At 54.2% G+C, this 12,406-nt stretch overlaps 1 protein-coding gene across 1 annotated transcript; it reads right to left on the bottom strand.

The window, feature by feature from the left end:
* Window positions 1–4: 4 nt before the first annotated feature.
* LSM12 (LSM12 homolog) lies at window positions 5–9,826 on the bottom strand (the record flags this gene model as incomplete). The annotated part of the gene is made up of 4 exons (XM_085323069.1): window positions 5–58; window positions 239–365; window positions 1,218–1,327; window positions 9,677–9,826. Coding segments are annotated over 4 exons (441 nt in total), but the record flags the coding sequence as incomplete, so codon positions are not given.
* Between the last annotated feature and the right edge of the window lie 2,580 nt (window positions 9,827–12,406).

Raw genomic sequence — 12,406 nt, 5'->3', positions numbered from 1 at the left:
GTGCTTGTGAACGTTGCATTACCTTTTGGCTTTCCACATCTCTAAAATGTTTCTCGACCTACGAGGCGGCAGGGCGGGAGGGACAGAAAGAGGGCTCAGCGAGGCAGGGCGCGGGGCGGGCAGGGGCACCCCGCTCGCCGCAGCCCGGCCCAGGCGGCTCGCTGCGCCCCGCGCCCCTCCGGGCAGCCCCGTACGCCTCCCACCCCGGCGCAGACCCAGACCCCCGCACCACACTTACTATTTTGCGTACGTGACTCAGCGCACTTCCCTCTTTGCCTTTACAGTTTTCCACTTGATACGGAGGGGCAATAACAACTTCTTCCATCACAACTATGTTCTTCTCCTGCCATTTACAGTCTTTAATGCTGCAGGGAGGCAAGAGGGAATAGGATCAGCATCTTCCCCGCGAAGAGCAGACCTCCCCCCGACAGCATCTCTGCAGAAGCAACCCCCAGGCCACCGCCGAGCAACCGCACTGCTCCTCCTCTCGCCCCACATCCCGCTGCCTGYCTGAGAGCACCTAACAGGAGCAGGGCGGCGCTGCCCACATCTTGTAGGCAGAGCAGCATCTCCCCGAGGAGGTGCACAGCTACCTCTGCGGGCGTGAAAATCGCCTGGCATCTCTCGGGCACGTCCCGCTCTGCCAGCGAGAGGTGCGAGCCCGCCGAGGTGGGCACGCACTACAGCATGTGCCGGGGAGGGCAGGGAGCAGCGAGGAAACCATCCTCCCTCCTGCACGGGGCCTTGACCTGCCCAGCACATCACCAGACTGCGTGGCTCAGGCCAGCACAGCCAGGGGAACGATTAAGGCAGTGTTTGCAGTGTTAAGCTGTAGCTCAGCGGTGCCAGGCCACGCAACCCCTCGGCCAGGGCTCCTTCTAGCCCAGCTACAGGCATATGAATAACTTTATCCTGGGCAAAAAAAGAGCCAAAAGGGAAGTGTCTGGAGCAGGATCAGACCAGGTGCCAGTAGGGGACAGTAGGGTAGGGGAGAGGGTAACACAGGCAACTCCAGCAAGAACAAGGAGCCTGGAGTACCAGTGAGACCAGTCAGAGACATGGATACACTTACTGGGAGCTCCTGCTCCAGGAGTGCTCTCTAGCTCTCAAGTTATCCCAGGGAAGCGATAGAGGGAGGGATGTGGCCCAAAACTCTGCAGATCACCAGGGCCAAGGCAGAGAGCAAAGCGAGTGATTGCATCTACAAGAGGACTTACGTCTTATGTATAGTCTGGAAGAGCTGCTGTCCTTCCAGAGAGACACCAGCACTAATTGCATATGCCTGGCTCAGCTTCTCTTCCTTCTCCGTCCGTGCTTTGTTGGCAAGCTGGAGGGGAGACAAAGAGACATGGAGCTCCGCTGAGCACGATCCAAGTGCGGGCAGRCAGACGCAGCCATGAGCAGGACCGAGAGCTGCGGGCCCGCTCTTGGGCGCAGGGCAACTCACGAGCAAAACCACGGGGGTACGAGGCAACCAGGCACAGAACGGGTCAGCAGCATGCTTCAACTTACGTACAGCATTATTCAAGTGACCAAAACCAAAAAGCCTTGCAGACATGCAGAGCGAGCAGCCAGGCGGTTGCCTGCAGCTCTGACCTATGCCGGGTCCAAACAAGTCCACACAAAACCTGCTAACAGCGCAAGGCGCTGAGGAAGGGGTGTTCCCTGTAAGGTGGTGAGGACAGGGCATGCCCCATGCCTGCCTGCGTACGAGCGGCATGAGCTGAGCCACAGAGGATTCTCCCTGAGGGATCCACTTCCAGCCTCCTTCAGACGCGCTCAGAGGTTTGATTTCACTTCACGGATCAGTTATTTGCTCCAAGGCTGCTCTCTAGATGCAAATCTAGGTGCAAATGGAAAAAAAACAACACACAAGCCTCTCCAAAACGCGAAGCTCCTTCCTCTGTGCTACTGCAGTACTTGGAGACTTCATCTGCTTCTTTGTGAGCAACGACAGGGTTTGTGGACACGCTCGGCACCTGCAAGGTCTTCCCCTAAAAGCTGACAGAAGTTTCCCCTTCTTCCCTGAGCAGCCATCCCTGCTCCTCAGAGTGGGTCTCTGTCAGGCCACCAAATCCTTTCCAGTCCCACTGCACAACTGAGGTGCTGTGTGGGCAGAGGGCCTGCTCCCTGTGCCGCCCCCAGCCACCCCCACGGGCTGGCGTCCTCCACGTGCACTGCGGACAGGGCACCGGCCAGCGCTGGATCCCAGCCAGCGGGACAGGAGCAGAGCGGTCCCCACGCAGGGCGCCCAGCCTCACGTTCAGTCATCACCTTCACACGAGTCCAGGGCAAGCAACATTTAGCGTAAGTCTCTTATACACCCAAATACAGCTCTGCTGTTCACTATTTGGATCACAAGTTAAACTTGCAGCAACTTTAACTCATGGTTTAACTTGTTTCAAGTCATCTTCRCCACTGTTTGTGTCTCCTGGATGTTTTGACCAGCCTCTTCAGGGATGGGGTGTGTTGGGGAAGTACCATCTTTCTGCATTCCCCTGTTCAGGCAAAACCCACAGAGGGAAGATCAGCTGCTGGGGCCAAACACACAAGYGCCAGATTTTCCTCTGCCCTTTCCGAACAAGATGTTGCTCTTCAGGTCCAAACCACCTTCCACTGCTCGCTGTTTATTCAGCACTTGACAACTGGGGATGTAGACAGGCAAGATGAGTCCAGAATAACCATTAYGTTAGGGCTAATATGGTGTAAATGCCTCCATACAGATCATGCTGGAATATGAGCAACTTTATCCCAGAACGGTTATTCTGTTCCAAAAAAAGCAGAGCAGTTATTTGGGAACAACAACAAAAGAGTCACTCTGGCAGAGCACAACGTCCGCATGTGGGGAAGCTTAATCCAGCGCTCACATCATCCCAGAATAGAGAGGGGAAACTCCACCCCTCGCTCATCCCCTGCAGTAAAATCCACAGCCACAGCAGAGAAAGTAGCTGCAACTGCTTCAAGGCAGGAGACAGGCAGGCAGCGACATCCTCGCAAGCGACGCGCCGGACAAGGCATTTTTCCCCTGCGAGAGCTGCTGCAGTGGAAGAGCCACATTAGCATAGCCTCCTACGCCAGCCAGCCCTCCTCCATAGGAAAGGCCTCACACTTGCAAGCGCTCCAAAATGCACACACACACACACAAAGTAGCTTTTTTCCCTCCTTATTTTTGCTCAGGAACAAAGTGCTGGTGGTAACGCAGACGTGCTGAGCCTCAGACACTTGCTTCCAGCCCTGGGATACATGATGCCCACCTGAACTACCCCTGGTTCCTTCAACCACCTCACRTGCCCTCCCCCAGCCAGCCAAACTGCCTCATTTCCAAGCGAGCATCGCTCTCACGTGGCTTTCTGCTGACGCGGATATACCAGGCTATGCCACAGAAGACCTCTAAACGAGCTGCTCTTTCATCGAGGCGATCCCTGCAAAGCTGCATGGCACTCAAAAGCTGTTCAAACCAGAGGTGCAGGGAGGGGGACAGACTTCAGAACTGCCTGGCCATCCGTTCCCGAATCCCTCACAAAGACGACCGCTCCGACAAAAGCACTGCTCCCTCAAAAGCCCAGAGAGGAGATGAGGACAGTGGCATTGAGGTCAAGCGGTTCCCTTCAACCAGCCCGGCTCCACTAAGAAACCGGGACAACGGCAGAGGCCCTGATGAGTAAAAGGGCAAACGCATCGCAGCCTAACACACAGAGGAGACGACCTGCAGCAGCAGCACGGTCCAGTACAGCCCTGAGCGGGATGCTGCTCTTGACCCAAAAGGTGAAGACAGACTGAGTTCTTCTGTACTGAACGAGGGACAGTTTCATACAGGTAACGCACGACAGCAAGCACCTTCCCAAGGAGCAGTTTCTCCCCCTTGCCCCCTTGCCGAGCRAGCTTTTCAACCAAAAATCCCTGTTAGTTCATGACAGTGCACTTCAGACAGCAGCAAAGAAATACCTTCTAAAAGCCCCCTTTCGGGATGAAAAGCCCAAGCTCCCACTGAGCAGGGGCACTTTTTGTAGCCAACAACGCTAATAAGTGACAGATTTCCCCACCACCACCCAGCCCATCTCCTGAAAAAGCAAACACTAGGCAGAAATAGCCTGTTGTGTCTGCTTTCCATGCTCAGATGAGCAAGGCTTGCTGCAGCACCTTTCTGCTTGCTTTTCATGTGCTCCTGAACCTCTCAGTGAACAACCACGGAGCCTTAACAGAGGAACAGGAGGGTGGAGAAAGGATCCTTTTCTTGTTCACTAGCCTCCGCTCCGGCCCAGGCAGTGGCATGAAGAGGCTCTGAAGCAGCCTGCCCCAGGTCTGCATAGAGATCGCTCTCTCCTAGACTGCCAGCCCACTTCAAAGCTGGTTTACAAGCCTCGGTGCAACGTTCCCCAGTAACTTTCCTGCATCTGAGTCATCCAGCCTTCTCCAGGGCTTCACTAACACTTCATCCAGCTGGGGCTCTTTCCTGAGGCTGGGAGGGAGACTCACCATAGAGGCTGGTGTACCTGGTTCTCAGCTGGCTCCATCGCCTTCACCAAAACATTATTTCTCTCGTGATGTGGATGRGTTGGACCTACGACACTGAGCAGAGCAAACCTCTTCAGCTCCCCACTGTTCCCTCAAACGGCTCCTCCACAGAAGACTTCCCACCAAGCAGCACTTTCCTTGCAGTTGAGCCCTTCAYGCTGCACATTTGAAATATAGATTTGCTTTGTCCATTTCTAAGGCTATGTTTTACCAGGCATCAGGATGCTCATCTAGCTCAAAGCGGCAGTCACAGCAACTCATCTTTCCCTGCCTACTCAGCTCTTCAAGTACCAGGTCCCAGGAGAAAAAAGCACCTGCTGAGACAGACGAGTCTAGCTTTGGGGACAGCCCTGCGAGGAAKGCAGGTAACAACAGGCATCTGCAAGGAAATCCCAGAGAAGCTCAGAAGAGCTCGTGCGCACCACCACACACAACAGCAAGCCACCAAGGGTAGCATCTCACCGCTGCTTCATTTAGCACCCTTATACCCCAGCATTAACAGCACTCAGCAAAACCTAGTCTTGTCAGAACAGAGGAACATGGCAAAGATAAACAACTACAACAGTTCAGGCTCTCCCTGGCCCCCTGGCAGGGCTCTTGCAGGCGCTGCAGTCCTCTTGAGGGCATCCATCAAGTACACTTCTAGAACCCACGCTTTAGCTAGAACGCAGCAGTCCCCCACTAGAAAGCTGACTTGCAACTTTGACTCGTCTCTTAACCACGCACCAAGATCCCAACCTGAAGGGTCCTTACAGGGGAAATACAAGCGCGCAATAGAAGTGCTCTCCCTACTCATCACAGCGAGCYGTGGACAAGAAATGAACTGGACGTGCCGATTCTCTAAAATTCCAGCCTCTCCAATTCAAGTGTTCAAAATAGCTTCCTTGTTCCCACTGCGTGCTGCTCCCTCCGCCGCACTGTGTGGTTTCACACCCCCCGGCTCCAGCAAGCATGTGAACGCGCGAGGGCTATTAAGCGGATTCAGATATGCACCTTGTGCAACGATTCCATGAATGAATGAGTCACTTCCCTTCCCTATTCATCTCTGTATGAATGATACAAAATATGCGCAAGGCGAAGGGCGACAGYGAGGCCCAACGAGCGCCCTGCCACATCCCCCCCCCCGCCGCCAGGACGGCCTCCTGCCCAGCTCAGGCGTTAGCAGCGACGCGGCCCAGCAAGAAGGCCCGAGGCCAGGCTGCTCGGAGGAAGGCGAGTTAAGGAGGTCCCGGGGAAACCAGGCGGCCGAGCCCTCCGTGCCGCCTGCCAAGCCCAGCACAGTTGCGGACGACTCCTCGGGCAGACTCCGGAGCGCCGTGCCAAGCTCCCACAGCTGGTGCCAGCCCCGCTCGACGGGCTGGCGTCCCCCCAGGTGTCCCAGCTAAGGCCCCACAGGGCATAGCCCCCGCAGCGCTGGAGATAACGTCTCAGATCCTGGCTGGCAGCTCGCGTAGAGCCGACGCAGGTACCTCCTCCCCTGGCCTGGCCCCCTCGTGCGTGCAACACTCTAAAGCAGTGCAGCTGGAGAGAGAGGTTTTATCCCCGCCGCCCAGGGAAGACAACCATTTTGAGGCCTTCCTTCTAACGGCAGCTTAAGTAAAGATGTCCCCTTCCTCCCCCCGGGCTCCCAGCCCCCTTCCAACACCACCACCCCATACGCAGCATACGTGACTCACCGCCCTGTTCTCTGTGCCCTCCGTGTCCCATCTGGGATGTCCGCCCAGGCTGAAGCACAACAGTAAAATTTACTACTAAGCGAGTCAGAGCATGACGTTTGCAGCCCGGGCGACACGTTCTTTGTTTCACAGCTCTCCTTTCCCTCCAGCTCCTCTCCTGTGCTCCCACGGCTGCAGATTTTACCGAATCCTCAGCAGTTCAGGGCCTTTTCAATAACATCTCCCTCGTGTGCCCATCACCGGCAGCAGGAAGCTTTGAGTTCAGCCGTATCTCGACTGAACTGCTGCCAACCCTTAGTCACACCTTCATTATCTTCCTATTCCAATTCTTCGCAATCCCCTTTCCTACTCCTCCAGCCATCCTGCAGCTGTCACGGGGTCAGCGACTGCACACCAGCCTTTCACTGCAGGAGCTCAAGCACAAGGCTCTCTCCCCATCCGCTGCCCTCCCGCACCCTGGCCATTTGCTATCGATTCAAAGTGGTTCCCCCTTGATTTTTGCTTGTCTTCACTGCAGCCGCCCTCCTTTCTCCCCGCAAGCTGCCTCCGCGCCGCTGGCTTCCCAGCTGCCCTCCCCAGAGTGCTGTTGTTTGTTCTGCATTCAGGATGGCTCTTCCAAAGCTGCCTTCCACGGCTACCTGCAGCCAACACACAGCCCGCTTACCCCCTCCCCACACCTTCCACTGCGGCCAGCCTGCAAGCTTATTTCCTTTACCCCCTTTCCACACAACAGGTCTATCACCCACCCCAATGGGCCAGACTGTCTTCTAAACCCAGGAAATTTTCTTGTCCTGGCATTTGGGATCTGCTAGCAGAGCTTCAACAGCTCCACTGTCTCCTTGGGACTCTGCTTACTCTCCAAGGTCTCTCGGAGCAGCAAGACAAGGGCTTGTCTCAGAGCATCACAAACACATTCCCACGTGGCAAGAGCTCCTTCCTCCATTATCGCCAGGATCAATTTATCTGTATTCCAGTCCTGAGGCACCGGCAGACCCCAGCTTGCCCGCATGTTTATGGAAGAGGAGACGTGGGTCAGTGCAACACAGAACAACGTGACTGTCGCAGRAGAGACGGACTCTTGGCTGTACTGGGGGCTGCACACAGACCTCCATCCACTTGACATTGCCTAAATACAACATTCGGCCCGTTTTTCCTGCACCAAGTTCACAGCAATTACTTTTGATGCCAGAAAAACTGAACCAAGTATCCAAAGGCAGTGWGACACAGAGCATTTTCTCCACAGCAGGCCTGTCCACCTCCCAGCTGCACTCTCAGCGATATCGCTTGATGCAATTACAAGGAACAGTTGCATCTTTACAGCAATTGTGTCATTTGAAACCTCTGTCAACATGATAATCCAGGAAGAAAGAAACTCACAGGAGTTACAGGCCGCTCAGCCAAGGCCAGCGGGAATAAGGCCTGCGCCACCCGAGCAGCACACTGCTCCCTGACAGTGGGCAGCCGTGGCATTGCAGGCTGGATGTTTCACACGGGATTCCAGTTACCGCAAATACCAACCAGCCTTGGACACAGGAGAGCATAAAACCAACCCACAGCCTACCTGAAACTACCTACAACGGAAGGAGATTTCCACATGGAGACACAAATTGAAAAAAAACCCACAGCCAGACCTACCACATGGCTTTCCAGAAGCTCCTCCAGGCTCCAGTTTGACCACATTCCCCCCCCAGTACTGTATTGTGTCTCAAATGTGTCTCCCAAACACCAACTGAAGAGGCACGTGGCCTCGAGGCAGCAGGCTGGGGCACTCTCTACCCACAAGAGCCCTCTCTGGAGCAGGAGGACTAGAGCTCCCCAGCCTGACCGTCCCCCGGCGCTTCACAAGAGCGTTTCCATAAGCATCCCAGAGCTCGAGTTCACCTCCCCTTTTTTGACACTACCACCGGGAATCAGAAACTACCCTCTTTTGTAAGGCATGAAAGGCAACTCCTCAAAAGTTAAACCAATTGTGTGCATTTTACAGCTCCTGTCCACTATCCTGCAATCAGACTGTATCAAAAATAGTTCCGTTTTGGAAAAATAATAAAGTTCACGTGGTTAGGGGGCCACAGGGAGAGTCGTCACCCCCAAAGCATTAACCTACCTGCAGCCTCTTCTAGCATTAGTGTTCATGAGAGCACAGGAAGTTCCTAATATGTTCTTAACCTAGGGTCTTGGGAGAGAGCACCGGGAGGACCTGCACACGACAGGTTAAGAGGTGGGAAGTCTCACAAGGTAATGAGCAGCACAACAGCTCTGGCAATATTCATTTTTATGCAAGTGTTTGACCGGGGAATTTGGATCATTTGCTGTCACAGGAAGTACCTGTCGCATTTTTACACAAAGGCTTCAACATCCCATCAGGGCAGGGAAGCACAACGCGCCGACCTTCCCTCTCTCCAGCCATCAAACTGCCACGTCACTCTGCCRACGGTACTGGGGCTTCAGTGGGAGCCAGGAGGATCAAGACCACTGGACATTTCCTGAGTGAAAAGGGGCTGCGTAGCCTTAACACTACTAAAAGCACGCCAGAGGTCCCAGAGTAGAAATCCTTGGTCAGAGTGTTTAAAGCTGCAGCTTGCATCCACTTGCCAGCAGAGATCCACGTTTACTCCTGCTACAAGAAGCCAGCGCACAGCGCAACAGCCTCCCAAGAGGGCGTAAGCCACAGCGCAGGGCTAAGCCGTCTGCCCTGCGCTCCCACCCCACACCTTCAGTGCTTTAAAGGGAGAACACAGCATCACTCAGACACTTCAATCTACGCAGTAGGACCACACTGGAAACKCCAAATGATGCTGCAGCCAGCATCATATTATAAATATAGACAAAAGGAGACTTCAGGCACTAAACTGATGCACAAATGAGCGCCCAGGGTAGCCAAGAACAGCAACAGGTCCAATTCCCCAAATACCGCCCAGCCAAGCAGAGCRCCCAGCCCATCAACCCTCACCATCCAACAGCTCACGCAGGATGCCACAGACTCATAAGGAATCCGTCTCTCAGTGACTCTCAGAGGAAAACAAGCCAATGACACTGTTCATCTGGCCCCATGCACCCCCATGTGCCTCACAGCACACTTCAGCAAGAACCTGGTCAGCAAACTCCCCCAAAGGCCTGAACTTTCCTTGGCACAGTGAGATGCTGGAGTCCAGTTGCGTACCCGTCACCCCAGAAATTTCCTCTCTCTCACCTAGGACCTCAGCTTYGGTGCTGAACAACCCCTAAGCAAAGAGGAATTCTGCAGTGTTACTCCAGAAACTCCAGCAGACACTAAGCAATCTCCAGCAYATGGGTCACAGAGACTCAATATGTTGACGAGATCTTACTCTAAACCCCCTCAACAAGGCCATGTGAAATCATGATTGAAGCAAGTGATTTGAAGTTTAAAAGTTAATGCATCCCCAGTAAGAGGAACAGCATTAACTTCACCACACAAATCCCTTTTCCCCAGGAGCATCTCAAGCCCACGAAGGATAAGTTCTTACCTTGCTAACATTGAGTGAAGCTAAAGGAGGAGGGGTTTCCGTGCGGTCATTAATTATTTCCACTTCTGAAACATACTGTAAGTTTACAAGCAGGATATCTGCGTGGTTAGGCTTTCCACTGGAAGAGGGGCATTCTGGAGGAAAAAAATATTAAGGAAAAATCTAGACAGAGACATGTCTGACCACAGAGAGCTATCCAGAAGCAAGTCAGGAGAACATCTGATTTTTCAGCAAGTGAGTTCTTCCACTGTCCCAACACCTACTCGGCCAAATACATGGTCAAGACCCAGACAACACCACCAATCTCTTCTTTGACTCATTTGATGCTGACCTGATTTTCCTGACTAGAGCAGACAAGAACTTTCAGCCAGCAGCTGCTGTAACCACAACATACGTGACCTAGGATGATGTGTGATCTTTTCAGAAGCAGCAGCTTAGCCCAGGCTAGCCAAGGAGGTGCAGAGCTCTTGCTACTAGTTTCAGCTGTAGCGCAGCCTGCTTTGCTCTTCGCACAAGCATGAGGCAGTAAAAGCTTGTCTACACAGGGAAGCTGACTAAAACAACTCTTGTGCCTTAAATTTACACATTTCATGCCCGTAACTGCTTCCTTATGCAAACAAAAGCTAAGCCAAGAGCCTCCACAGAGAACAGTCCCCTAGTGCAGATGTAACACACGTTCCTCTACAGGTCCACAGAAAAGGCCTCTTCGCCCTCACTCACCTCCCAGTAGTACCTCAAACACAGGCAAGGTTTGTTGTGGTTGGTATTGCTAGCATGATTGGGAAGCGTAAATTAGACAACAGTGCACCACCCCCAGAAAAACCTTTATAGAACTGACATTAATTCCTGTGCAATCTGTTCCTGCGGAGGCTGCATAGCTAGCCCTCCGCTCTTTCATCTGCTGGAGCGAGCAGGCAGCGCAGCAGAGCCACTGTGGGCTTCTCAGCACAAAGAGCCTCTTCCACATCATCAGTGTCTCCTCCTAGGAAGAGAGGCTCACGCAGGTCGGTTTTCCTCTCCTCCTTTCTCGCCTGAGCCAATCTGAGCAGCTGCTCAGGCGAAGACCTCACTAGCAAATGGCCTTCAAGAAAGGGATGCCCAAGGAACTCTGCAAAAGTTAAGTCTCTTCCTTTGGAGGAATAAGATGGAGCATCCCAACTTTTGAAGAAAGATCCAGACTTACMGCAAAGCCTGAATGGGAACTCTCAGACTACTACCTCATCCCTTGGGCAGACTGTCAGCCTGACCCACTGAGCCCTCCGTAACTCACTGCTTCCCTCCAGAATGAGCCACTGGAGCCAACAAGCCACCTCAAGCACTTCTCCAGCCTCCTTCCAACACCACACCCTGGGCTGCGTGTCCACCTTCACGAACTCTCTGCATTTCCTCTGCTGTCTCACAACAGCCTTTGCCCTCACCATATTTGCAGGTTAAAGAGAAAAGTACATGCTTGCGCACGCGTGTGCACATACATACTTTTTAAATTCCCTAGCACTGCCTCCCTGTCTCTCCTCCATGCAATCCCCCCTCCCATGTCCCCTTCCCTCCCCCAACCACATGGCATTCCTTAGGCCTCCACCCTCAACGACCCCACAGCCACTGTGCCTGCACATGCTGCGAGCAGACTTCGTTTTCTTGCCAAACCCAGGCAAATGCAGTCTCTCCACCGAGCCAGCCCCATTTCAGCTKGGAATCTCCCTGCAAGTCACCCCAGGCCTAAAGCTCATCTCCTCTCTACGGGGCTCYGCTCCTCAGGGCTCTTTCTTCCCCCCAGAAGCCATTCCCCAGCTCACCCTGCCTCCTTTCAGACACCCGGGGCGTGCTGCCCTCCTGAGGTGCCCCCCCTCCCCGAGGCTCCCTTCACCCACCTCCATTCTCCCCACCGGGCCCCCTCAAGGCTTCCCCTGCCACCCCAGAAACTCCCCCCCAGTCACAAGATATCCCATACAGACCCTCTATCCCTCACTACAGGGCTCCCCAAACCCCGCACAGCTTCAAGGCCCCGCCATAATCCCCACAGGACTTCCCCCCCCCCAACACCTCTATGGGATTCCTGTAAGGCTCCCACCATCCCCAGAAACCCCATGGGACTTCCCCCCTATACCCACTGGACCTTCTCATCCTCCTTCCAAAGCCTGTCCCTGCCGTCCCACAGGGCTCCCCCTTCCCTCATGCCAGCACCCATAGGCTCCCCTCACACAGCTGTCCACTATCCTTCTTAAACCCCACAGGCCCTCCCTACCCCATAGGGCCTTCCCTTGCCTTCAAAGCCTCCCCTTAAATCCCTAAAGCAGTTCCTATTCCTCCAAGAACCTCCTCATAGGACCCCCCTCACAGGACAACCCCCTTCCTCCCTGAACCCCGCAGGGCACCTCTATCCCCCCATAGGGTCCTGACCATATGTTCAAGGCCTCCCCTAAAAACTCCATATTGCTTCCCTCAACGCTATAGGGCTCCTTCCATCCTCAAGCCACCSCCTTATAGGACTTCCTATCCCCTCATAACCCTCCCAAACCCTTCAACAAGGCTCCTCACTCCCCCCCCAGAACCCTACTTAGGGCTCTTCATCCCACTAAGCACCCCTCTATAGGGCTCCTCACACCAAGACTCCCTCTGTAGAGGTTCCTCATTCCCTGCAACCTCCTCTCCAGGACTCCTCACTCCAGCAAGAATCCCTCTATAACGCTCCTCATCCCATCAACGACCGCCTATAGGGCTCCTTACCCCCCC

Source organism: Rhea americana, unplaced genomic scaffold (genome assembly GCF_003343005.1).
Source record: "Rhea americana isolate MKP2758 unplaced genomic scaffold, rheAme1 scaffold_812, whole genome shotgun sequence".
Taxonomy (NCBI): domain Eukaryota; kingdom Metazoa; phylum Chordata; class Aves; order Rheiformes; family Rheidae; genus Rhea; species Rhea americana.
This window is presented reverse-complemented; position numbering and strand designations above follow the sequence as displayed.